This window comes from Lycorma delicatula, chromosome 1 (assembly GCF_047948215.1).
Source record: "Lycorma delicatula isolate Av1 chromosome 1, ASM4794821v1, whole genome shotgun sequence".
NCBI classification, from domain to species: Eukaryota; Metazoa; Arthropoda; class Insecta; order Hemiptera; family Fulgoridae; genus Lycorma; species Lycorma delicatula.
Genome location: NC_134455.1, coordinates 275,847,578 through 275,874,935, shown reverse-complemented (window position 1 = coordinate 275,874,935; position 27,358 = coordinate 275,847,578). Strand labels below are relative to the sequence as shown.

At 30.1% G+C, this 27,358-nt stretch overlaps 1 protein-coding gene across 1 annotated transcript in view; it reads left to right on the top strand.

Moving 5' to 3' along the window:
- The window catches only part of LOC142332117 (beta-1,3-glucan-binding protein 1-like), a 43,672-nt gene extending 16,637 nt beyond the window's left edge, over window positions 1-27,035 (top strand). The window contains exons 2-8 of the mRNA XM_075378354.1: window positions 3,781-3,926; window positions 8,059-8,183; window positions 15,071-15,234; window positions 18,917-19,162; window positions 23,140-23,282; window positions 26,021-26,128; window positions 26,859-27,035. Of these exons, the coding sequence (XP_075234469.1) occupies window positions 3,781-3,926; window positions 8,059-8,183; window positions 15,071-15,234; window positions 18,917-19,162; window positions 23,140-23,282; window positions 26,021-26,128; window positions 26,859-26,960 (1,034 nt within the window). The 3' untranslated portion in view covers window positions 26,961-27,035. The remainder of the gene's footprint in view (window positions 1-3,780; window positions 3,927-8,058; window positions 8,184-15,070; window positions 15,235-18,916; window positions 19,163-23,139; window positions 23,283-26,020; window positions 26,129-26,858) is intronic.
- Window positions 27,036-27,358: the final 323 nt, after the last annotated feature.

The window sequence follows — 27,358 nt, the reverse complement described above, 5'->3', positions numbered from 1 at the left end:
CTATATGCCTACAAGCGCCCATGATGATGATGAGGTAGAGTGTGTATACGAAGAGATTGATGAAGCAATTAAACACGTAAAAGGAGATGAAAATTTAATAATAGTTGGAGATTGGAATGCAAGCATTGGAAAAGGCAAGGAAGGAAATATAGTGGGTGAATACGGGCTGGGCAAAAGGAATGAAAGAGGGGACCGACTTATAGAATTTTGCACGAAGTATAATTTAGTAATTGCCAACACCCAATTTAAAAATCATAATAGAAGAATATACACTTGGAAAAAGCCAGGCGATACTGCAAGTTATCAAATAGATTATATCATGGTTAAGCAACGATTTAGAAATCAACTCGTTGACTGCAAAACTTACCCTGGAGCAGACATTGACAGCGACCATAATGTGGTGATAATGAAATGTAGATTGGGGTTTAAAAACCTGAAGAAAAGGTGTCAGATGAATCGGTGGAATTTAGAGAAGCTTGAGGAAGAGGAGGTAAAGAAAATGTTTGAGGAGGACATCGCAAGAGGTCTGAGTAAAAAAGATAAGGTAGAAAATGTAGAAGAAGAATGGGAGAATGTTAAAAAGGAAATTCTTAAATCAGCAGAAGCAAACTTAGGCGAAATAAAGAGAACCGGTAGAAAACCTTGGGTTTCAGACGATATATTGCAGCTGATGGATGAACGTAGAAAATATAAGAATGCTAGTGATGAATAAAGTAAAAGGAACTATCGGCAATTAAGAAATGCTATAAACAGGAAGTGCAAACTGGTGAAAGAAGAGTGGATTAAAGAAAAGTGTTCAGAAGTGGAAAGAGAAATGAACATTGGTAAAATAGACGGAGCATACAGGAAAGTTAAGGAAAATTTTGGGGTACATAAATTACAATCTAATAATGTGTTAAACAAAGATGGTACACCAATATATAATACGAAAGGTAAAGTCGATAGATGGGTGGAATATATTGAAGAGTTATACGGAGGAAATGAATTAGAAAATGGTGTTATAGAGGAAGAAGAGTAAGTTGAGGAGGATGAAATGGGAGAAACAATACTGAGATGTTAGGAGAAGACCAATTTGGTTTCAGGAAAAGTATAGGGACAAGGGAAGCAATTTTAGGTCTCAGATTAATAGTAGAAGGAAGATTAAAGAAAAACAAACCAACATTTTTGGCGTTTATAGACCTAGAAAAGGCTTTCGATAACGTAGACTGGAATAAAATGTTCAGCATTTTAAAAAAATTAGGGTTCAAATACAGAGATAGAAGAACAATTGCTAACATGTACAGGAACCAAACAGCAACAATAACAATTGAAGAACATAAGAAAGAAGCCCTAATAAGAAAGGGAGTCCGACAAGGATGTTCCCTATCTCCGTTACTTTTTAATCTTTACACGGAACTAGCAGTTAATGATGTTAAAGAACAATTTAGATTCGGAGTAACAGTACAAGGTGAAAAGATAAAGATGCTACGATTTGCTGACGATATAGTAATTCTAGCCGAGAGTAAAAAGGACTTAGAAGAAACAATGAACGGCATAGATGAAGTCCTACGCAAGAACTATCGCATGAAAATAAACAAGAACAAAACAAAAGTAATGAAATGTAGTAGAAATAACAAAGATGGACCGCTGAATGTGAAAATAGGAGGAGAAAAGATTATGGAGGTAGAAGAATTTTGTTATTTGCGAAGTAAAATTACTAAAGATGGACGAAGCAGGAGCGATATAAAATGCCGAATAGCACAAGCTAAACGAGCCTTCAGTAAGAAATATAATTTGTTTACATCAAAAATTAATTTAAATGTCAGGAAAAGATTTTTGAAAGTGTATGTTTGGAGTGTCGCTTTATATGGAAGTGAAACTTGGACAATCGGAGTATCTGAGAAGAAAAGATTAGAAGCTTTGGAAATGTGGTGCTATAGGAGAATGTTAAAAATCAGATGGGTGGATAAAGTGACAAATGAAGAGGTATTGCGGCAAATAGATGAAGAAAGAAGCGTTTGGAAAAATATAGTTAAAAGAAGAGACAGACTTATAGGCCACATACTAAGGCATCCTGGAATAGTCGCTTTAATATTGGAAGGACAGGTAGAAGGGAAAAATTGTGTAGGCAGGCCACGTTTGGAGTATGTAAAACAAATTGTTGGGGATGTAGGATGTAGAGGGTATACTGAAATGAAACGACTAGCACTAGATAGGGAATCTTGGAGAGCTGCATCAAACCAGTCAAATGACTGAAGACAAAAAAAAAAAAAAAAAAAAAGCACAGTTGAACAATGAAAGAGAAAATTTGAGTTTATTTAGTCAGGATTATTTAAAAACTAATTACAGAGTAATATGTTTTCAAGACAAACAAATCTTTTGTGCTATGACCAATAAAAATATTTCTAATAATGGTAATGTGTTTTACAATACGTTGAGATAAGTTGCTGTCATTAAATCGGAATTAAACGAAATGCTGAATATATTTTTAAATTGTATGAGTTAGTGACATTTTCCGTAGTTGCTCTCTATTTTTTAAACATTAATTGTGCAATATTTTTAAAAAGTTATAAATATAGGTGTAAATCCTATGATAAGATTTAGATGTATTAGTTTTACAGGCCTTTAAATAGTAATACTTTATGTATTTGTATTAAAAATAAATAAGAAAAGTAGGAAAAAAATTTTTTTTTTGAAAAAGGAAAAAGAAATTCATTTGAAGAAATGATTTTTAGTGTAGTTTTGTTAAAAAATATAATTTATATGAAAACATTAAATTATCAAGTCGATTCATCTTAAAAATATGGAAATTTTTCTTCCACAGGACATTTCTTCCACTAAAGTAGAAGCTTCGATTACTTGAAAAGGTCTAAATTTATAGTATTATCTAATAATACGTTTGATAATATGTTATTATCAAACTTGTTACACATAAGTTTTGAAGTCTTATTAAAAATAAATGTGTATTTTGAAATTAGTTTTTTTTGTATTCAGTACAAAATTTTAATGCCCCACAATTATTTTCCTGCAACCACGCAGATAGTTGAAAAACATAATAGCAAATTAATAATACAATCTAATGACAAAAACAGATAAAATAATTTAGAAATAATCTTTACACTCTATACCTTTATTTTACCAAATAATGGGTATTTTTTTATAATTTTATCCTCTGTATTTATTGCTGTTCTTTATATTTGTTTTTATGTTATTTTGTTATTAAAAAATAATATTTATTGGTTAAATAAATAATGATAAAAATTATGCAGAAAAAAATTAACAAGTTGTGCATCAAAGATGTAGAAACATGCTATAAAATAGTAATAAAGTTTATAGTAATTGATAAAAAAGAAAAAAGTAATAATGTATCAAAAATATAATATGTACTTACAATTATTTACAACAATACTCTGCAACATTTTAATACTTGGAAAATAGAAGTAATACAGAAAATATTGGCTATTTTATGGATTTTTTATTAATTTTAACATTCAACTAGTTTTTAACATTGATTCTTTTTTGAAAACTTTGTTGTTTCATGAAATCTTTTACTTAAAATATCAAGAGGCTCTCTCTCTCTCTCTCTCTCTCTCTCTCTCTCTCTCTCTCTCTCTCTTTCTCTCTCTCTCTCAATTTCTCTCTCATCACAATTATCTGCAACAGGATTTTACATCTTTAGAATAAGATAGCTTACTTATAGTAGAATTATAACAGTCTACCAGAAAGGTGTTCCAAATTTATTTAACAATAACCAAAACTGGATGTCATAATCTAAATCCTAATATAAACAAATGTCTGCAGATGTGAATTCACAAGACAACTGTCTTAAATCTCCAACACAAGTGAATGAAAGAGAAGTATGTTCCAACAAAATAATTTTTGAGGAAAATTTTGATTCACTTGATACTTCAAAATGGAGAAACACAATCAAAATATCAAGTGCTGAGGTTAGTCAAAAAATTATTATTTCAATCTGACAGTAGTTACAATAAGAAAATTTGTATAATTACCTTAGTTCAAATAGGTATAATTCTCAGAATTAAATCTGATTAAGGTTAGGATGGAAGAAGTGTGTTGACAACGTTGTCAGCTTCCATATTTCATATTCAGTTGGTAATAACTGGATCATTTAAGTATATATTCATACATACTTTATACATGGGTTTTTAATTAATTTATTTATTTACTATCATCATAACAACTCTGTTTACCATACTATTATAGTGATAACATGTTTGAATATTTTGATATGTATTTTGGAATGAGAATAACAACCTTTAAACTTCTGAAGATCCTAAATTACTTTCTGTACAACCAAACTGAAACTATTCTAACTCATAAAAATCATAATAAAAAAGGGCACAAATTTCTTGTGGTATGTAGTCTTTAAGATATATCAAAAATAGAATAAAATTTAAAACCTTTCTCATAAGTAAAAACTGCAGAGTTGCCAAATGATGTTTATAAAGAATACTTACAGGAATACAGTGAAAAATAATACTTAATATAGATGAACTTTTTAAATTTTATAAACGTTCAACAATTTTGTTACAGTGGTGTATAATGCTAAGTTTTCATCTCCCACTATGTACAGTTTAACTTGATGGATTCTTTTTTACAATATTGTATAAAAAGTTATTGATATTTTTAGTACTTACAATAAACCTAAATTAGGGAATATTAACAGTTGTAGTTATTTATTATATTTAAATTTCATATTCTCATTACAAGTAATTTTATCTGTTATCAATAAAAGACGTAACTAAACATTTCAACTTGGTTTATCTGGAAGTTAAAATAAATGCTGTGAAAGTATTTTAAATCAGTAGCCGGCCTTCATTTTTTCATAGTAATTATCTAATAATATTGATTAATTTATTCTTGCTTAACCTGAGAATAGGATTGTTCAGTATTAACAAATAATTTTTTATTTTAATTTTTATTAATTTTCACTGATCTGTTTGTATAAGGCCAAGGCTTCATTCCCACTATATACAGTTAATCAATAAATGATTGAAGTAACATAAAGTATGTTTTTTTTTTTTGCAATGTTGTATAAAATGTAATTAATTTTGCTAGAACTTTCACAAACCTGAATTAGAGAGCAAGAAAGTCCTATTCTGAAAGAAAAAATATATATGAGAGAAAGTAATTAAAGTTGTGTTCCATTCCTACTTAAGCACTGTTCCAAAGTTATGTGGTGAGTTGATCCTTTATAATCCCAACTCTTTCCACATTTCTTCCCCCACACCCAAAAAATATAATTAAATTGATGGATAAATAGATACAAAATACATTTTTTAATAGCTTGTAACCACAGAAGCAGATTTCATGATCAAATGAAAGATTAAAAAACAGAACAGAATGTTCCCTGTAAAAACTTTTTTAAATTTTATTTTATTTAATTTTTCACTTAAAATATTTGTTGAAATGAAAGCAAAATCTTCAAATTATGAAATTATTTTTTACTATCTTTCTACAGAGCTCCTTTTAAAGTTAAAAACAAAGTGTCATATTAATGAAAATATTACGTTCTTAAATATTTAAATTTTATTTTATTTAAACTTTAATCTTAGGAATTTTAATTTATAAGAAAAAGGCTAATGAGGATTGTGCTCATTTAAATATTTTGTTAAAATGTGTTTTAATTATGGTTTAGATTAATTTCTCCCACAAGTTTCACTAAAAACTGTTACTGTTGTCATGTAACAAGATAGAAATAAACTGATACAAATGGAATTACGGGCTTCTTTTCATACATTTCATTTGAAATACCAACAATTAAACAAGATTTGTAATACTTATATATTTTTATACTTAATTATGTATGTATTAATATATTTTATACTTAATTTGCATAATGAGTTAATTTTAATCAAAAATATTTCCATTCTACTTAAATTGTTAAAATTTTTTTTAATTAATGACGTTCATAATTAAATTTTTAATATGCTAATTGCTGTTATCAAGTGCATCGTATTATGCATCTCTACTTTTGTTGTTAATGCATCATCTGCACTATCAAAAGTCAACTGTAGAGTATTGATTTCAGGAACATTAATTTTACTCAAATATTCATTCTTTCATCTATTGTTATTGTTAGTAATAACACACTTTTATTATTTAAGACAGCCAAAAACAATGAAAAAAAAAAAACAGTTATCTTGTTGCCTTCAAGAGAATAACATTTTTTGGGGAATTTAAAATGTTTCAAATATCACATTATTTCAGAATCCGTTGATTAAAGAGGCTTTTGAAATTTCACCTAAAGTATAAAGTAATTTTACTTATTTTTAAGTAATTTTTTTTAAGTATAAAGTAATTTTTTAGATTGTTAAACATCCTTTTTAAAAATCACTAATAAAAAAGTATGTATTGATAAGATTAGAGACAAAAGACATCAGAATGATTGCAAATAATGGTTATGCAGAATTTTTCAAAAAATTATGGAGTACAAAACATACCCAGAAACAGATATTGGTTCCTAACAATTTAATAATGTTAGGAGAAGTTTAACAATATTAGCAAAAACAGATGAAATTTAGATAGACTAAAGGGAAATTGTGGAATGTTAAAGTTTGAACAAATTGTAGGTACAGGCCTAGAACAGTAGTTACTGAACAAAAAATTCAGTTAAAACCGATGGTTAATTTAAAAAAAAAAATAATGCTGAAGAGAAGACATTAAGTAGAAAAGTAACAGAAGATAGAAAAACATGGAAAATAAGAAATATATAGATATTAGTGGATGTGTACAAATACTATAAAACAGCGATCATGAAGGTAGAAAATTATATCAACATAGAAGAAATGAAGTGGAAGGTGTAAAGAAGCAAAGGAAGGTTATTTGAAAAAAGGTGTAATGAAATAGAAAAAGCATGATAACTGGAAATGTAGAGGCTGCATTTAGAAAAATAATAGATTATTATTAATAGTTTATTTAGTTAGACTAAATAATAGTTTTGGGGAATAGAGTCAAAAATTAAAACCAACTACACAAATGAACAACCTTTGTTAGAGATACTTTGTTAGAAATACAGTCCAGAGCACGTCTGATTAAGTAAGAGCTAGGAAATAAGATATTGATGATGATTTAAGTTGATATACTGTAGTCCGAGTTTAATGAAACTATGAGACCCTTAAAAACAATGAAGCAGTCGCAAAAGAATTGATATACTATTAGAATTACAATTCTGCCTGATAAAAATAAGTCAACAAACTATACATATTAGTTTTGCAAACTTTAGGGAACTGGAAAAAAAACCTCAGATTATGAAAAGAATGCAATTTTTACCATATCTATAAAAACAAGACCAGATAAGAATGAGATCTATTGCTCTATAAGTTTAACATTTCATGTATCAACACAAACACTAGAATAGTTTACAGGCAAATAGAACATGTAATAAGATGTATATCAACCAAAGACTAGTCTAGTTTCCGAAACAATATGGATGCAAGGGAGGCTATAATGGCCCTCAGATTAATTTTCTCCAGATTAAACTTTCTGTTCAGATTTCTGTTCGGTAACTGTTGGCAGATTCTGTAATTGAATCAACTTAAAACCATGCAGTGTCATCTTCAAGCCAATGTAATTAGAATTAAACAATGTAGATGTAACAGTTTTCTCTAAAATGTGATCAAAAGTTTCCAATAATTGTAAATACAACAATTACCAGTATTTTTAACACACTATTAAGGCCATAAGTACATCCATTCTTCATGATATGAAATGTGTTACATGCTTGAAATCTTATTCTAAATCCTACCATACTTATACCCTATTCTAAAAAATTGTGGCTGTTTGAAAAGCTAATGATAAACGTTAACATATCTACTTGTACTGGTGTAATTAAAACTGTAAGGATTGTTAAATTTGAAATAGTCGCTGCATTTTCATATGGTTTTTGATTTTATTGACAGACTTTTGTACAGAATTTATGAAAAATTCTGAATTAAAAGATCAAATTAACTTGGTATCTTTGGTAATGTACAAAACTTGATAACATTTAATAAAAATGCAATTTATGCTAATTACTTAAATAATTCACTACATAATACATAATCATATTTTTTTCAGGAAGAAGAGTTTGTTGTGTATGATAATGATCCTAAAAATATCTACATTCAAAATGGGAAGCTGATTATTCAGCCTACTGTAATGTCAGATGCAATTGTCATTAATGGAACTCTCAATTTAAAAAGGTTGATTTTCATAATTCTTTTGAAATAATACTAAAGCAGAATTTATTCTTCAAACCACTGAAAAACTAGGATCTGTTTGGAAAAAAAGATATTTTGTTTGTAGATTATAAAAAAATAAGTGTTTTTACGTTAAAACAACTTTTAATTTGGTCCAGGATGACCAAAAACATATATTTAAAAAAGTAGTGTAATTAGAAAACATTCTTTCTAAAAATGTCTTTTGGAAAACTCTAGACTTAGAAAAAATTTTATTTTTTTTAAATAATTACAATTATTTTCTACTATTAAGTAAAATTGAGTAAACAAATCATTTGTTTAAGAATGTTTGTAGGCTCAACATTATTACATTGCAAATACAGGTTGATATTATTTACATAGGCAATCAATTCCATGATTAGATATTAGATCCCTTAGTGATTATAATAAGGAGGAAAAATTACTGAACAGGGCAAAGATCACAATTCTACTCTAATAATTTAATTAAAATACGCAGAAGTTTAGAAGCAATTAACCCTTTCAGTCATTGTGTCCACTACAATGGATATCATGTTTTACTGCTTATAATTTAAATGGATTTTGTTTGAAGGCTGTTTTAGAACTGCTAATCCCAGTAACAAACTTTCTAATGTGCAACTGTATACTCACTCCTGAACTCTATCAGATTCATAGAGAACAATTTATTCAACCTTAAATGCCTTCTGTTCTTCTGTATCATAAGTTTTGTAAATATGGTGTAAGCTTAAGTCTATTTTAGTGTAACTACCACATTTTTTAAAAAATGTAATAAAAAAAATAATTTATGGTTAAAAATTAATTAATTTTAATGGTCATCAATTATAAATTCAATATTTGGTGATAAGTCTTCCTTAAAGTGTGTCCACGACATTGGATGCCGTGACTGAACCAATATGGTTCTCTCTCTTTTTCTATTTAGCCTCTGGAACCACTGTAAGGTATTACTTCAGAGGATGATGTGTATGAATGTAAATGAAGTGAAGACTTGTACAGTCACAGGTTGACCATTCCTGAAATCTATGGTTAATTGAAATCCAACCACCAAAGAGCATCGGTATCCATGATCTAGCCAATATGTCTGCAGCATTGTTTGTTCACTGTTGTGTCTAAGCATGTTTCAGAACAAGTTCATTTGTGATGATAGTGAGTTGTTAGAAATGGAGACTTATTAGATGTTGAAATTTCAGAAGATGAAAATTAATTTGATGAGATAAATATTTTTACATTAAGTACAATTCTTTGTGAAATATATCAATTAGTAATATTGTTATCCTCTCTTTATAAAATCGGCCAGTACATCAAATGCCCTTTCAGTTACACTTATTTTATGTTTTAATGTGTTGCATAATCTTGACCTGTTTCTTGCAGAAATTGAAAAAGAAAATTTTAATCTGATACTCCAGAAATTACTGGTTACAAAGTAGAGGTTGATCCAGAAAATATATGTAATGAAATAAGGAGTGAAGGTAAAATTGAGATAACCACACATCAATAGTTTGTCTCCTATGTCAGCAAATCCCAATGTTGATTATCCTTCTACTAGTAGTTTTGAAGATGCTGTAGGGCATACTTGTCTAATTGTAGCACAGTCAGCAAAAAAAATGTTTTTCTGGTGGAAATCTTACACAAAAAAATGCATTGCATCGAAAACATGTTATACTTTTGCCACTGCTCCAGTACCAGCTTTTTAACCTCTGGAATTTCACTATGAGGAACTCAAAGTCTATTATTTTACTGATATATTATGGAAAGATATTGCGTACCATAAAACTTATTTTCAGTTCAGAATAATATGGCTAATTTTCCTTCTACAGCCATAGAGGAAGTAAAAGCACTTGTTGGGATTCATTTCTTATGGGCAATCTCAGTTATCCTTGTGTACATTTGTACTGGGAATTGAAATTTTCAATACCAGTTGTCTGTGAAAATATGCAGTTAAATAGATTTTATAAATTAAGATCTTCTATCCACTTTGTAGATTAATTATGTAAAGAGAAAGGTAACAAAGACAAATTTTAGAAGGTTTGTCCACTTTATGATGTCATCAGCAGAGGATGCCTTGAGCTCAGCATGTAGAAAAATATATGTGTAGACGAACAAATAGTACCTTTTAAAGGAAAATAAAACTGTATTTATGTGGTGAAAGCAGAATAACTTATGATTATATTCTTCATGAAGAATATAATCATGAAGAATATGAAGAATATATAAATTCCTTCTGAAGAATTTAACTACCGAAATAAATAATTATATTCAGTTAGGATATGGGGCAGCAAGTGTAATGCAGTTATCTAAAAGAATTACAGTAAAAGTAATTATTTATCTTTTGATAATTATTTCAGTACATATGGGTTATTTCAACTTCTAAAAAAAAATTTATGCGATTGGTACTGATAGAGTAAATAAATTTAGTAAGCCACCCCTCATTTCAGATGCTGAAATGAAGAAAAAAATGTGAGGGGTATTTTGAAGAAGTTGTCAGGGATGATCATATTTTAACAAAGTGGCATAATAATTCATTAGCAGTTATGGCATCAAATTATAATAGTTCTGGTAATGCTGACACTTGTAATCAGTAGGATAAAGTAAAAAAAATACTACATTAATGTTCAATGCCCAAAAGTTTAAAAAGATACAGTGCAAGTATGGGAGGGGTTGATAAATGTGACTTTTTGACTTCCATATATATATGGAACATTCAATCATTCTTGAAAGTGGACTTTAAGAATGTTCACACATGCTAATGATTTAGCTGTCACTAATGCATGGTTACAATATAAATTAGAGGCAGAAGAATTAAAAATAAATAAAGAAATTCTAGATCTAATTCATTTTCACCAATACCTATATGAGGCTTTAATATTACGTGGTAAAATGCCGGAGAAGAAATGAGGTAAGAATCAGCTGTCAACACAAAATTTTGTTGGTTTTGATCAATTTCATAATTTTAAAAACTACTTTTGCTTTAGAATTTACTACTGATTTATGTTAAATTAAACTAACTTTATGTTTTATCTGCAAATTTGATCTGTATTAAAACATATATTCTTTAAAAAATTATTTTTTGAGATACCTGTATAAGAATTTCCTGTAAACTGAGAATAAGGAGGAATATTTTAAAAGCAAGTAACAGTGGAACAGAAGAATTATCAACTCATGGAGGATTAAAACTTACAGATAACTGTATACCGAAAATATGACAAACATGTCTGCTTTAAAAGAAAGTAAAGTAATTTTGTTATTGTTTTGTAATCCAAAAAAAATTAATGCAATAAAATATTACTTAAGCAATAACAAAATGCACATATTTTTTGTCAGCAAGTATATAACAAACTACTTTGTTATGATTTGAACAGATTAGTTAGCCTATTTTTAGGTGACCAGTTAATTAATGCTAGATGTCTAACAAATGGCTTCAATAATTTCTTTAATTAGCTGCAAATTAAAATTTGTGCTGGCCAATTCTATATTATTTAGAATTGATAATATAGAAAAAATTCTACATCATGTGAGTCAATAATATTTTTTTATGGTAATAAAGTAACATTTACATTCATGAAGGAAAACATTTATTTTTAGAGATTTTATATGAAAGACATTTATTCAATCTATTACTTACAAACTACAACCCAGTCACAACGAATTAAATATTAAGACAATCTTATTAATACCTTTGTCGGCATATAAGAGTGATTAGACAGTTGGATTTATCTGATAAGCTTCTCTGTTCCAAATTGGGCTATTTGTAGAACCATTAGGTATCATGTAGAATCTCTGGACAGTTACCTGAGCAGAGACTATTAAATTATTTTCCACTTCAAATCACACCATGCAAAAAATTACACAGACAAGTTAAAATTTGTTCCTCTGCTCAAGGGATAACAACCTGACCTAATAATGGCAGGGTAAATCGCATAAATGTTTGCTACATTTAGAACAAATAATTGTCAGTTTTTGAAGGAAAAAACTTACACCATGTGTGTTTTATCCCTGTAACTTCCCTATCAGAAGTTCCTTTGAGAGGTAAAATTTTATCTTGTTCTTGTATTACTTCCACAGTGGTTAGTGAATTCAATGTTCTGGACATGTATCTTCTTTATTTTATATATGGTGTAACAGGTGATTTTCCCAATTTATAAATAAAATATTCTTTTATTTAGTGAATTTTTATTCCAGTTGGATTGACTGATGTCGAAAGAATATATGAACTATATGCAGATATGTCAAATATGTAAAAATTTATCCCTGGCCACTGGTTAGTTTTGCATTTGAATGTGGCTGTAAATTGGTCAAGCGTATCTACAGCACCTTTAGCAGCATTATAATCTAAAATGATTTGTGGTTTTTTGTCTGTTCTCACGCTTAACTCTACTCCAGTATGTTAAATACTCAAAGTACAACACCTTTGTTCTTTTTAAGAACATATTTCCAGTAAACCTGCAAAGTTTAGCATAAAAATATGGATTTTGTGTGATAGTAATACTTCTTACATGCTGAAATTGTAGGTTTATACTGAAAAGAACCAGGTCTCCAGCTAGAAACGAATCAGGAAGCATGAGTTGTGTGGGATTTGACTAGTGACCTCAGAGTCACAATGTTACAATAGCCTTTTTTACAACTTACAATTTAGGCCAGCTTCTTCTAAGATGTAAAATAACTATGTTTGTTACCATAAGAAGAAAATAGAAAAGAATTGCCAGTACAAATGACAAATAAAACGTCCTTATTTGTCATTTGTACTGGCAATTCTTTTCTATTTTCTTCTTATGGTAACAAACATAGTTATTTTACATCTTAGAAGAAGCTGGCCTAAATTGTAAGTTGTAAAAAAGGCTATTGTAACATTGTGACTCTGAGGTCACTAGTCAAATCCCACACAACTCATGCTTCCTGATTCGTTTCTAGCTGGAGACCTGGTTCTTTTCAGTATTAACCTACAATTTCAGCATGTAAGAAGTATTACTATCACACAAAATCCATATTTTTATGCTAAACTTTGCAGGTTTACTGGAAATATATTGATTGAAAGAGAAATGGTCACATACACCAACTAATTGTTCAATTGTTACATTTTCATCAGAATAATTTTGTAGAATTTCTATCCACTTATCCCAGACTTCCTGTACAGGAGCTAATTTATCTGTTTGCCTTTGTTTCTTGACATACCGATCTATTATCAAAATGTAAAACTTAAGATATTAAATAAAATATTTCAAGGGATATAGTTACTCATTATATTGGATGACCAGTATCTGGATCTCATAAGCTTTTTGTTGAGTCCCAATGAGATCTAGAAATCCTCATATGAAACAGTAATCTACAGTATTCCTCAAATGAGATGTTATCTAATTCTTCCATTTTTCTCAATAAACTCAAGACATAAAGTTTTAGTCATTTCTATCACTTTATTTTCAATAGAACTCTGAAAATAAGATGAAATGAATTCACCAAGTATGTTATCCTGGAAGATGAGTACCTTGTGATACCGGCTACATTTTCGGTAGTGTTTTGGGCAGCTTGTGATTAATGTTGTTGTGGAGGCTTCACCATCTACTCAATCTCTCCATCCTTACAAATTATACTTGTGCTTGCTGCAAAATTTCTTTGCCTTGCTCCACTATCCTCATCAGAGTCATCACTATCACTATCACTTTCAAAGCTTGTATAATTTTCAATCTCTGACACTTCTTTTTTACTATCAGAAACTGTTGTGTTTTCTTGAACTTCATTCTGTTCTATTTAATTTGCCACACTTATATTATACTATGAATAAATAAATTATTATACTAAATAAAAGTAACAAAGTCCTAAAAACCTAAAGAAAAATGTTCAATGAAAAAGAAATGACTGACAAAAACTCTTTCAGTTGATTGATTTGGTGCAACAGCTCACTGCATTCAAGGCTATGTAATAACATCTTACATGATTTTAAATGAATGATATGATAAAATAAGATCACCTTGGGTCATAATTATCATTCGACATCCAAATTTTCTGAGAAATTGTTGAAAATAATTTGTTGCCAGCTAGTTATTACGAAGCATTGCATTTTCTTTCTTAAGCAGTTTTCCAGAGTGATGGAAGAATATTTTCATAAATATATTCTGTAAATTTTATTTACTTTTTTTGGGTTTTTAGATCTGGTTACTAGTGCAAACAAACCAGGCTCAAATATGAATTTGAATGATATATTATGGTTTGACGATAAATTGTTAAGTGAGAGACCAGTATGAGAGACCTTTCCAGTCATTCAGCTTGCATTATGCACAATGCCATTATAATGACATGTTATTTTGAATGACATGATGAGCATCATTATAGTTTAAATATTCAGTCTAAACAGTCGTCCTATGAACTATAATTTTATACTAGTAACCAGTTTGATGATGTTAAAAATGTAGAATCTTCAAGCAGGAAATCCAACAGCATGTTGAAATTATTTGCAATATATGAAGACTAAAAGCTGAATTCAATTGTACTTATACCATGCTAAGTATAAGAATTATATAAATCTACTATAGTGTAGATATTGGTAGGAGGCTCTATTCCAAACAGATATCCACGATAACATACATGTGGTATTGTGTGACTGTAGTATAATATTCCTTTCTTGTGAAAAAAATTCCTTTTAATTCCTTTTAATTCTTATAATATTCCTTTCTTGTGTTCAGATAATGAACAAAAATTACAATAATTAATATAAATATTAATCAGTATAAGTATTTAATATGAGATTAAATAAAATGGTTTACAAATCTGTTAACCATAACTCTGATTCTAAATGTAATTTTTCTTTGAGATATTATTTTTAACCTTTAAGGAAAATAATGAAGTAACAATAGATATTATTCTTACTTGTGTTTTAATCTTAGGTGTACTGGGCGTTATGGAACAACTGACTGCTACATGAAAGCAACATCCTTTAATATACTTCCACCTATCAAAACAGCACAAATTTCATCAAAGTTCTTCAGTTTTAAATATGGAATTGTGGAAATTCGAGCTAAACTTCCATCTGGCAACTGGTTATATCCACGTAAAATAAATTTTTTTCTATATTTTCTACTTTTAAAAAATTTAACATTTTAATTAAAAATATTACACTGCAAAAAATTTTGTTTATAACCACTTAAAAGCAAACTACTACACTATCCCTCTAATCTTATCAAGTTTTTATTTTCCTTACTCTAAATATTTCACAGTCTTGCATTACTTGTAGTTGAATAAAAATATTCAACTATTTAATCAGCTAATTATCTATGATGTGTTTATTACTGTTAAAAAAAAATCTAAAATTATTACATTACATTTAATTAGTGCGCTTAGACTGTATATAAAAAAATGTTATTTAAATAATTTTTATGAATATAAATTATAATAAAAATATTTTCATCTTTCTTTATTTGTTATGATAAAAATGTAAACATTTCTACTTTAGAAAGTTAGTGCTTCTGTAACACAGTTATTCTAACATTATGAAACACAAAATAAAGTTGAATATATTTTCTATGACAGCTTTCCAGCACCTTGAAGGTGCTGGAAATTTGTTATATCCCTGATTATAACTCCATGTTCAATTATTGTATAATATATTCAAACAATAAAACGGTTAAAAATGGCTGTCAACTAATTCAGATCAGAAACAAAGAAGTGCAATTACTTTATGTTACTTTAGAAGTACAATTACTTGTAAAATCAAATATAAAATCAAAATCAGATTGTCACTAATGTTTCAAATCACATAATAATGAATTTTTGAAACTGATGTTTCAAATTATCTTGATGATCTTTGCTGTTCTACATACTTGACAATTTTACCCTGCTGCAGTCCTCAATTTCTTTTGTTAAAACTTCATAATGCTTTTTTATCATTGTTTATGCAATAACATAACTGGAAATAGTCTTCACACAATGAAAAGTTTGTGAAGTACATTATTCTACAAGGAAACATACAACAAAGAGTACTTTTAACAATTTTAGAGACCCAAAGAAAAAACCTATTAAAAGTAATAACCATAATTTAAAAAAATATATAGTAGTAATTCAATAACTACGCCTGTTATTTACAACCACAATCCCCATCAAAAATCTTTCTAATTTTCAACAAATCTTTAAAATTTTTCTAATTTACACAAAAATCACATTTTTCTTCTGCAATTAATGTGTTACATAAAATCTTGTACACATAAAATTAATTGTTAATAAAATAGGTAATGCATAAACAATATCTGTAACATTTAGGAGTTAACATAGGTATCAGTTACAGTTTCCTCTACTGGGCCAAATGCTGTATCATTTGCAAAAGCAAAACTTTTTCAATTTTTTGTTTTACTTTTAACATATAGGAGTAAAATGGGGAATAGAACAGTTCCTTGTGGCAATCCATACTCACTTGACTTAATATTATTACACTGATGATTTGTTTGATCACGTTCACCAATTATTGTCTGATATTGGCCACTTAGCTTTTGAACTCCTAATTCCATATTTTTTAATTAGTGAATTTAAACTGGTACACCAGCAATTGTCATTTCCTTATCAGAAAACCTGAAAAAATGAACTTGGTATTTAGTTTATTTGCTGCAGACAAAATTACTATTAAATACTCAATATAGTCTAGTTTTGTCATTTTATATTTTCCTCATGGGTGACTTAGCCCAATTTTTATTTCTTCAGTACAGTCTTTGTGATCTGCAACCTAAACTTCTTTAGAAAAAGGTCTGTATTTTTTTTTGAAATGATTAAATTCTAGCTCTCTTTTACAAGTGGGTCCTCAAAGACCATTTATCAGTACTACTGAAAATGGCCATTTTCAGTACTGATGCTTTGTTTTAAAAATTTGCAAGGTTAAGTTAGGTGTAATGATAAACAACATAATTATTAAAATTGGTTGAATATAATAGTATCGTATGAAAAATCAAAAAATATTAGTAATAAAGTAAAAAAAAATTCATTACAAATTAATAAGTACAAATAAATTTATAAATTACCGAAGAAAGTACAAAAAATTGAATGTGGCTAAGCAGTATAATTTACTTGTATTTTCAAGCACAAGTGGTCTGTGATGTCAATTGAAATAGTATCATAATCAATATCTTAATAAAAAATTACCTATGAAGGAATATCACAATTAGCATGTGGGCATGTACTTGTAATTCATGTTTAAATAAGAAAATACTTACAATTGAGTGACAGATTAAGGCAAGCAAACTTCTAAAATATAACAGTATTAAACTAGAATACAACTCCATCACTGTATTCCTTGTATTAACTTCAATTTCATTTACATGAAACTTAAATTTATCATCACTAAAGATAAAATCAGGACACTCATTCTGCAGAAAATTTCTAACCCTTCTTTTTTTTTCCGATGAGTTGGAGGAGTACCATTTACGTTCTGAGTGTCAGCTCACTAACAGGTTCTGCAAGTTGTTATTAAGAGTGCATATGTGCGCCTGTGCCCTACCGACAACTTCTTATCGCACCAATCCTCCCCTCCTGGGGTCGGTCCAGTAATTAAGCATTAGGCCCCAGGGGTGCCTTCGAATATAGGGGTTCAGCAGTCCCCGTGCCTCATCATCGATGCCCATCCTTGCAAGTGTAGATGAATGGCGGCTTTGCAGATGGCTGTTCTTCATCTTTCTCTCTCCAGCTCTATCTTCTCATATCCAGTCTTCAAAGTCAGCTAATCAGCACTCCATTGTCTGTGCTCTGCTTCTTTGGTTTGGATGATCTTTGCAATGCATCTCTACAGAATTCCATTCTTGTGGCCCTGCAAGGATGTGTATTATAATATTTCCTGTGTTGATCCAGTTTAGTCCAGCTTCTGTTATGATTTGTATCCACCTCAGGCAGGCGAAGAAAGTATGTCCAGAGGAGTCCTCCTCACCACAGTATATACACTGTAGGCAGTCCTTTATCCAAAAACGATGTAGATAGACACCGAACTTCCCATGCTCAGACAGGAATTGTGTGAGGTGATAACCCACCTCACCATACCTCCTACCAAATCACGATTCTAATCTAGGGATCAGCTCTGTGGTCCAACTACCCTTTGTTGTGGTTTCTCACTCATTCTGCCACTCCTGAATGAGCAGGTTTTTTTCCTCTGTTTTGGACTTACTTGTACTTCTGCCAAGACCTCGGCTGCTTCTCTGGATCGTCCTATATGCCATCGTAATTCATTTCTAACATTCACTCATAACATTCCTAACCCTAACATATTTCAAATTTAAAATAAAAAATAGAGACTTTTGAATGGTGAGTGATGTCTTAGTTTTTTGGAATAATAATGTTTTTGATAAACTTGTTAAAACAAAATTGTATGCCAGTTTAACCCCTTCTTGAAAACCAGTTTTACAGCCCTAATTTTTTTAATATAGGGTAGTATCCAAACAAAAATATTGTCTAATTTATTCAAATGAGTTATGTGTAAAATAAGGATAAAAAGATTGTACAAGATTTTTTACCCCCAGGCTCATAAAACTATATCAAGATAAAAATCTACAATATATTTTTTGTTTATTGTAAACAGAAGTCGAGAGGAAAAATTTAAATAAACTGTATGTTCACTTCGAACTCAATGAAATTATTTTTTCTTGAATTTGTGATTTCTTATTTTACTTTCTTATTTCTTATTTTGAACATGATTTTTTATTTTAATTTAGATTCATTTATTCGTATTAACTCTATTAATTTGTGTAATTTAATTTTTACAGAACTGTGGTTAGAACCAAAGGATAGAGAGTACGGACATCTTTTTAATAGTGGTAGAATAGGTATTGCTTGTGCTCACGGAAATGAAGACTTAAAAAGTTCAGAACTAGATATAAGCAGCAAGATGCTTAAATCTGGAGTTGTAGTAGGAGTTGGTGAAAAAGTGCAGCATAAAAGTGCTATGTTTCTTAATAAGAATGAGAGATGGAATAAAGATTTTCATAATTACACTCTTGTATGGAGAGAAAGTGAGTATATTAAGCATAAGCATGTTGCTTATTTGTATTTTTTCTTCTTCATTGAAAATATACAAATCAAAAACCAATTCTTGTTTTATGTGGTTAATAAAGTCAATACAATATAAAATATAAAAATAGATTTATTTAGTTATGATATACTTTTCTATTTCTTCAACTATTTATGTCAGTACATTTTATAAACATAAGGAGTGAAAATACAATGAATGGTAAGATTGTGGGAAAATTAATGTTATAAGTACAAGTAAGAAATTTCCCTTACTGAATAAATGCAAGGAGTTGTTTCATGATAGAGGTTTTTGTGAAAGAAATTAGATGTTTTACATTATTCCTAATTTCTTAGTGGTTATGATGGATGTAAAGCCACTGAAGTATAATTTGCACCATAGTTGCTCTCTCTTGGAATAATATTATTCACTATTCAGCCAATATCTAAAGTAAAGGAATGAAGATTTCACTTGCTCTGATTATCTCCATTTCAGTTGACCTAAAAATAAAATTACACAAAAAATGCAAATAATTTACAATCTTAGATCATTCTTGAAATTAAAATTAAATACTATTTTAAATGTAATGAGAAGATTGGTATATTGTTCATTAAGAACAGTATTAAAGGGTAGAAATAGTTAAATATTAATTTTGAGACTGTATTATAAATTTGTAATTTTCCTTAATTCCTATTTTACGTAATAAGATTAAATTCAATCTGAAGACTGACACATCAAATTAAACTATGGTGCTTTTTTTAATAGATATGAAGAAATCAAAAAGAAATTATTATATTTAATTTTGTGTAATAATCTGTATTGAGGTAACTAAATTTCAAATAAAAAGTACTTTCTCTCTAAGGAGTATTGAGTTACATAATATCTTTTCCTTCATAAGCTGCAATAACAAACTTTTAATAAAGTACAATCAGCTTCATTTTTTACATATTAAAAGTATATTTAAAGTTTAATGATATTACTTTTAAAAGTTTAATCTCTTTTAAGTTAATTTTTATTTTCATTAATATGTGAGCCCTGGGAAGTCGGTATCATGGGTCAGGCAGTGCCTGACTGCCCAGCTCAGGTTAAATTTGTGGGAGACAGCTGACTGGAGGAACCCAGGCAGTATCTATGATCTGGGGCATGCCCAACTGTCTCTTCGCTCCACCTTATGACATATTGACTGATGGAAAATTTTTTATGGAACAATTAACATCCACTTTGTGGCAGAAGATCCACATAAAAACCCTCATCATGGAGAACCTTTGGCTTCGAAGCCAAGGAAGTGTTTTGAAGTTAGCAAAAGGAAAAGTCGGGTCGAACTAAGTTTCGACCGAAGAGTCAACCAGCAGTACCAAAATATCTGGTTGTAAGAACTGATGGAGATTTTACAAAGATTAGTCCCTTCCTTATTTCATGTAGAATTACAGAAGCTGCAGGAGGTCCAGTTAAAGGAATTACAAAAACAAATATTGGTTAGTTTGTCAAAACTGTAAATGATTTACAGACCATGCGGTTACTTAAAGCTAAAAAGATTGCCGTTATGGACGTTGAGATTTTACCGCATGGTACTTTAAATACCACCAAAGAAGTAGTTATGTGCAGATACCTATTTAACTGCACAGAAGAGGAAATTGTAGAAGAACCTTTTGAACAAGGAGCTTTAGCGTGTCAATAATGAAAAACACAGCGCAACGGAGAAGTAGTAAATGCCACATCACACATCCTCAGCTTCAATAAGCCGAAGTATCCTGATAAGATAAAGGCCAGTTTTCACTGATTGGAAGTTCATCCATTTATACAGACTTCTTTGCAGTGCTTCAGATGTCAAAGATTTGGGCACGGCACACAGTTTTTTGTTGCACAAGACAACAGGTATGTGCTTGTGGATATCCATTACATCCAGATGAACCATGCAGAGATCTACCCGTCTGTGTAAATTGTCAAGGGCAACATTTGGCTAGATCATGAAATTTCCCAATGTATAAAGAAGAGGTAGCCATTCAGGAAGTAAAAACCATGCTGAAAATTAGCTACTTTGAGGCAAAGAAAATAGTGCATAATAGATCGCCTAAATCAACCTCTTATGCCCAGTTTGTAGCAGCTCCTGCAACTTCTTTGAAACCTAAAGACGTTTTACCTGAGTTAGCACCAGTCTTAGCAAATATGGTTGAAAGGATCATCAATGAGAAACTACGAACTCAAGCAAGTGGAGAAAGTAGCAAAGAAACTAGCAAAGAATTTATTAAATCGACACCAAAAATCCAATTTTTTATGGAACAATTAACATCCACTTTGTGGCAGAAGATCCACATAAAAACCCTCATCATGGAGAACCTTTGGCTTCGAAGCCAAGGAAGTGTTTTGAAGTTAGCAAAAGGAAAAGTCGGGTCGAACTAAGTTTCGACCGAAGAGTCAACCAGCAGTACCAAAATATCTGGTTGTAAGAACTGATGGAGATTTTACAAAGATTAGTCCCTTCCTTATTTCATGTAGAATTACAGAAGCTGCAGGAGGTCCAGTTAAAGGAATTACAAAAACAAATATTGGTTAGTTTGTCAAAACTGTAAATGATTTACAGACCATGCGGTTACTTAAAGCTAAAAAGATTGCCGTTATGGACGTTGAGATTTTACCGCATGGTACTTTAAATACCACCAAAGAAGTAGTTATGTGCAGATACCTATTTAACTGCACAGAAGAGGAAATTGTAGAAGAACCTTTTGAACAAGGAGCTTTAGCGTGTCAATAATGAAAAACACAGCGCAACGGAGAAGTAGTAAATGCCACATCACACATCCTCAGCTTCAATAAGCCGAAGTATCCTGATAAGATTGATGACAAAGGAAAAGATTTCTCAACCGACAACCAGTAACACAAATAAACAGAGTAGGGGAAAACACAACAGCCTCAACCTAATTTGATACAAGTTAAGGTCCAGATAGAGAAAGTCCCTTACTCAGTGAAATCAGAAACACAATGAATCAGTGACTGATCCTAAAGAAACAGATGTTAAAGTAGTAGTGGAGCCTCCAAAAGGACATAGACCTCCAAAACAGAAGGCGAGCATTTTAGCCCACCAAATATATTCTTAGGGAGTGCATCAAGCATGGACTTGGATGTAATACTCCCTGCTCCATTTGGATCGGTATCTTTGGATGCCGGTCATAAAACATCCTCCCCACCACCATCGGTGGTTTCAGAGGGGAATGATTGGTTGGAAAAAGATAATGACTGAGGCTTCAGACACCCTATCCTCAGAGGTGGAGGCTGTACGAAGAATGAAGAAGAAATATAAAAAAGGTTGGCCTAAGGGAAAATGTAGGTGATAAATCTCAAACTGAACAATGGTCTGTGTAAATGAGTCGATCTTGCAATGGAATGTCTTGCAATAGATGTCTTAAATTTCAGTGAGTTACAGCTGCTAATGAGAGGGTTAAGTCATTTATGTGTTTGTTTACAAGAGACGCATTTGAGAAATACTAACACTTTGAGATTGTAAGGGTACAACATAGTTAGGCTTGATCAAGCGCCTAATCAAAGATCAAGAGGAGAAGTTCCCATCATCTCAGCAACCTGTTGTGCCTTCAAAGAAGTCATCTATTTACAAGCGGTAGCTATATGCATACACCACCCAGTCAACATAAAGCTTTTAGCTTCAGGAACACTAAGTTCTAAATTCACATGTTATTTTTAAATAGTGTATTATGTGGACAAGTTTAAATTCTTTTCTATTTATTACACTCAGTACCAATTTTTTTTTTAGTACAGTAGATATTAAATTGGATTTCAATAAAAAAATAATAATGCATGCTTTAGCAAGCTTAAACTTATTAAATTGTGTAAATTATGTCTAATTACAAATTGTATTAATTTCATTTATTTATTTAGAATAATTACTTGATGCATATGACATTTCGGTGCCATGCACAAATGTACATTTTTAATATTACACCATAGAATAAAGCAAAAACATTTCAGATTCACTGGATATTATTGTTGATGGCAGAGTTCAACAAATAGTTAACCAATCGCATCCTCTTTTAAGTGGTTTTGCATTCAACACAGAACAAAAGGAATCAACGTGGCCAACTTCATCTCCTTTTGCTCCATTTGATAAAGAAGTAAGTAAAATTATAGACAAAAATTTGTAATTAAATATTTTCAAAGCTAATTTGAATGAGATTTTATGATAGTTTTTATGAAGAGGCTCTAATTAAGCTTAAGTGATTATAATATAAACACATATAACTCAGAATTATAATGCAAACTTCCTGTGAAAATAATCAGTTACTATAATATGAGTAAATGAATAACACAGGAAAGTAATAATTGTTATACACCATGTTATCTTTAAGCATTATGATATGCCTTATCTTGTTTGATCATTGAATTCAGAGCAAGTTTAAAGGATAAAATTTAATTTTGAACTTTTTTTTGAAACCCGGTTAGTTTTTTTTAATTTCTCGGTAACAAATGAAGATATCAACTTGATTTTTGGTGTGTGTAATTTTCATGTAAATATCTAAAAACAAATTTTATATTTTTCGAAATTCGACCTTGAAAATTTTCACAATTTCCGACTATACTAAATGAAATATTTACTAGTTGGGGCTTGCAAATACTCTTCAGATAAATATCTTAAAACCATTTTTTTGAAATTCTTTTTTTAAGGGGTGCAACGGTGTAAGGAGCGGCGGCTTAACCATCACAGCCAACAGTAGCTGTGCGACGTGACTGCTTTTGGCTGTGTAACCAACGCAAACAAAAGTAACAGTACTGTATGTGCGACGTGATTGGTTGCATCTGCTTCCAGTTACTTGATTAAAAAAATGAAATAAAAATACTTAAAATTTTTATTTTAAATTAAGAAACAAAGTACGGTCACCTAGTGGTCTTTGTCTGATAACGCTAAGAATCGAACAAAATACATTTTTACCTTACAAAGTACGGGTAACCAGTTATAATTAATGATTTTGAGATAGAGGCCGACTGTTTTGAAACCCACATTCTTAGATCACTCAAAGTTTCGGGTCCTGTACTAACCAAACTGTTGCTCTGAAGAAATTAAAATACCCGATATTTTTTTAACTAGAACAGGTTTTAATTTTTATTTATTGTTATATACTCACAGGCATGTGTTTAATGAACACAGCAGGATCCAAGGAGCCCTTCACGTAGACGGGAAGGGCGAGCAAGAGATCCATGGACCAGCTAAATATTCCCGGACCGCAACGGGATACGCAAGTAACCACATAGCGCGGGCGAAGCCGCAACGGGGGATGCTACTATATATATATATAACATGTCCTGATTGACTCAATCAATGCCCAGCAAAACCTACTGAATATAAATTGATGAAAATTTGTATACACGTTCTTCTTACGGATTAACTGCCCTCTAAGAAAGGATTTTTTTGAAATTCGGAGTTTAAAGGGTTAAAATGTAGTAACAGTGAATTTTAGTATATTCTTTAATTTCTTGGTAACAAATAAAGACATCTTATTTTTTTGCGTGCGTAATCTTCATGTGAATATCTAAAAACTAATTTCTAGATTTTTCGAAATTTGACCTTGAAAGGTAAAAAAAAAATTGAATAATGATTGCAAATTTCCCCATTTCCGACTGTACTAAACGAGTTATTCACTCGATTTAGCCTTCCAATCACTCTTCAGGTAAATATATAAAAACCATTTTCGGGTTTTTTTTTAAGGGATACGATAATGTACAGCGCACCTGCCGACTGGCTGCAAGTGCCTCCGGTTGCTTGACTAAAAGAAAAAAAAATTGAAAAAAGAAAAAAATGTTAAAAAATATATGAGAAACGAAGTACGGTCACCTCCTTGTGGTGTTATCGGGTAACGCTAAGAAACGGACAAAATACATTTTTTTCCTTCGTACAGAATGCCAGTTATAACTACTATTTATAAGATGGAGGCTGAATATTTTGAAACCCACATTCTTGCAGAGTCTCAAGTCTCGGGTCCTTTACTGACCAAATGTGTTTCCTCTGAAGAAATTACATGCAATGATTTTTTTTATAAATTAAGCAGGCTTTAATTTTTATTTATCATTTTTATTCTCAAAATGAGTTTAATGACCATAGAGGAGGTCCAGGGAGCAAAACCCCTAGCTAGACGAAAAAACGAGCGAAGCGGCTCTCACCGGCTATCTTTCTATGTTTTTTCAATTCGTGCACATTTCATACTATTTTTGTTCATTTCTTTTAAAGACACTTTGTATCTTTGAATAATTACTCTTTTGTAATTCAAAAAATTAAATAAGCTTTACGTTAAGGAATTAATTTTTTGTGTTCACAATCAAAATCTGATTATGTATTTCGCGAGCGAAGCCGCGATGAAAATGTTAGTTACTCTATGTAGTAATGACTTTTAACATATAAACTGTATATCTAGTTTAGATGTTTATTTTTTTTTTTTTTTTAAAGGTTGTTCTTAAGCGTTTAACTTCACAATTTCTTTTTAACAACTTTTTGGTGAAGTTCATTCTTTGAATACATAAGCAGTGTAAACCATAAAATAGTTAATTTTAAAGAAATATGACCCATTTATAAATAGTGAGACAGAATACAGTGAAAGATATCTAATGATTATCATTTAAAAATTTGTTCTTGCATAATTTAAATATTATTTCATCATTTATACTGTTTTCATTAAATTTTATGAGGCAGACAACATTTTTATTATAAACAAAAATAAATTATCATACATAATAATCTTATGCAAATATCTTTTCATAATCAAATAAAAATTATTATTTTAAAATTTTGTTATCCTATAAAATTTGTAATATGATAATTACAACTACAGGTTTGAAGTAAATTTCATTGATAAATTTCCAGTTTTTCTTAACAATTGGAGTTGCAGCTGGAGGTATGCGTGAATTTCCTAATGACAGCACATCAAGCAATTCAGAAGCAAAGCCATGGAAGAACAAAGGTGAAGTGAAGGTAATAATGATAAAAATATATAAATATTTAAGTAAGAGATTTGTTTTAGATTGTCTATGGCTATAGTAACTATTATTTATGTTTTATCTGTTTTACAGTGTACCATATATTTCTATTTTTTATCAGTTTTTTTTTTTTTGGTTTGATAAACTTCATGCATCTATTTCTTTTATTTTAGCCACAACAAACTTGTATAACCACCAAGCATTTAAAATTTGTTTTCTTTACTCTATGTTTATATATTTATATAATATAATTTTCACCAAATTAACTCGTTGGATAGCTAATTAGTAAATTGAGAAAATAACACCCATATTTTTGAGAAGGGGAAAATTGTTTAACATTGATACAGTATAAAATTCTTGCTACTAGAAAGAAAGCTGCCGGACCAACTACAAACCATCCACGAGGAATTTCCGGAGGACGGGTGGATTCACGTCTACACTGACGTATCTTCACTTTCAGACACTGTAGAAACAGTAGCTGGGTACTACTGCCGTATTTTCCAGTGACATGTAGCCGTAGGTACCCCCCTCAGCAACTAGTGCGAAGTTGGAGCAGTGCGCGCCGCAGCGGCGTGCACTGCTCTATGTTTTGCAAACGTAACTGCACCAATTAAAATTTGTAATGTAAAGTGTCTGTAATTAAGAAAAATTCAAACTAGCATGAAACAGTACAAAAAGTTATAATATTGTTTTGAAAATAATGATTGCTTTATTTATCGTTACAGTTTCTTCTGAAATTCTGGGAAGCTAAAAATCAGTGGTATCCTACATGGAAAGAAGAAGAGTCATCTCTTCAAGTTGATTATATAAAAATAACTTCATTATAAAATAATTAGTTTAACTTATAATTTTAATCAATAGATTTGTATTAATATTAAATTATTACATTTTTTAATATCAAACTTGGAGTTAATAAAACACCATTTCCCACCCGTATTTGGAAAACAGAAGACTATATTTGCTGAACATAGCGGAAGTACAAAGAAAAACAAGAACAGTATATATTACCGCTTTATTTACCAGACCAAAAATAAGGTATGTTGTTTTGATTAACTTAATATTAATTTATTAAATAAAAACAAAGTACAAGGCTACAAAATCCTTATTGCATATTTTACAAAAGGTAATTTACTTCAAGCAATCTGAAAGCAAAAGAAGTACCATCTAAGCTGTTATCAAATCCTTAAATATTTTTTTTTAAATTATAAATCATTCATAATAACTA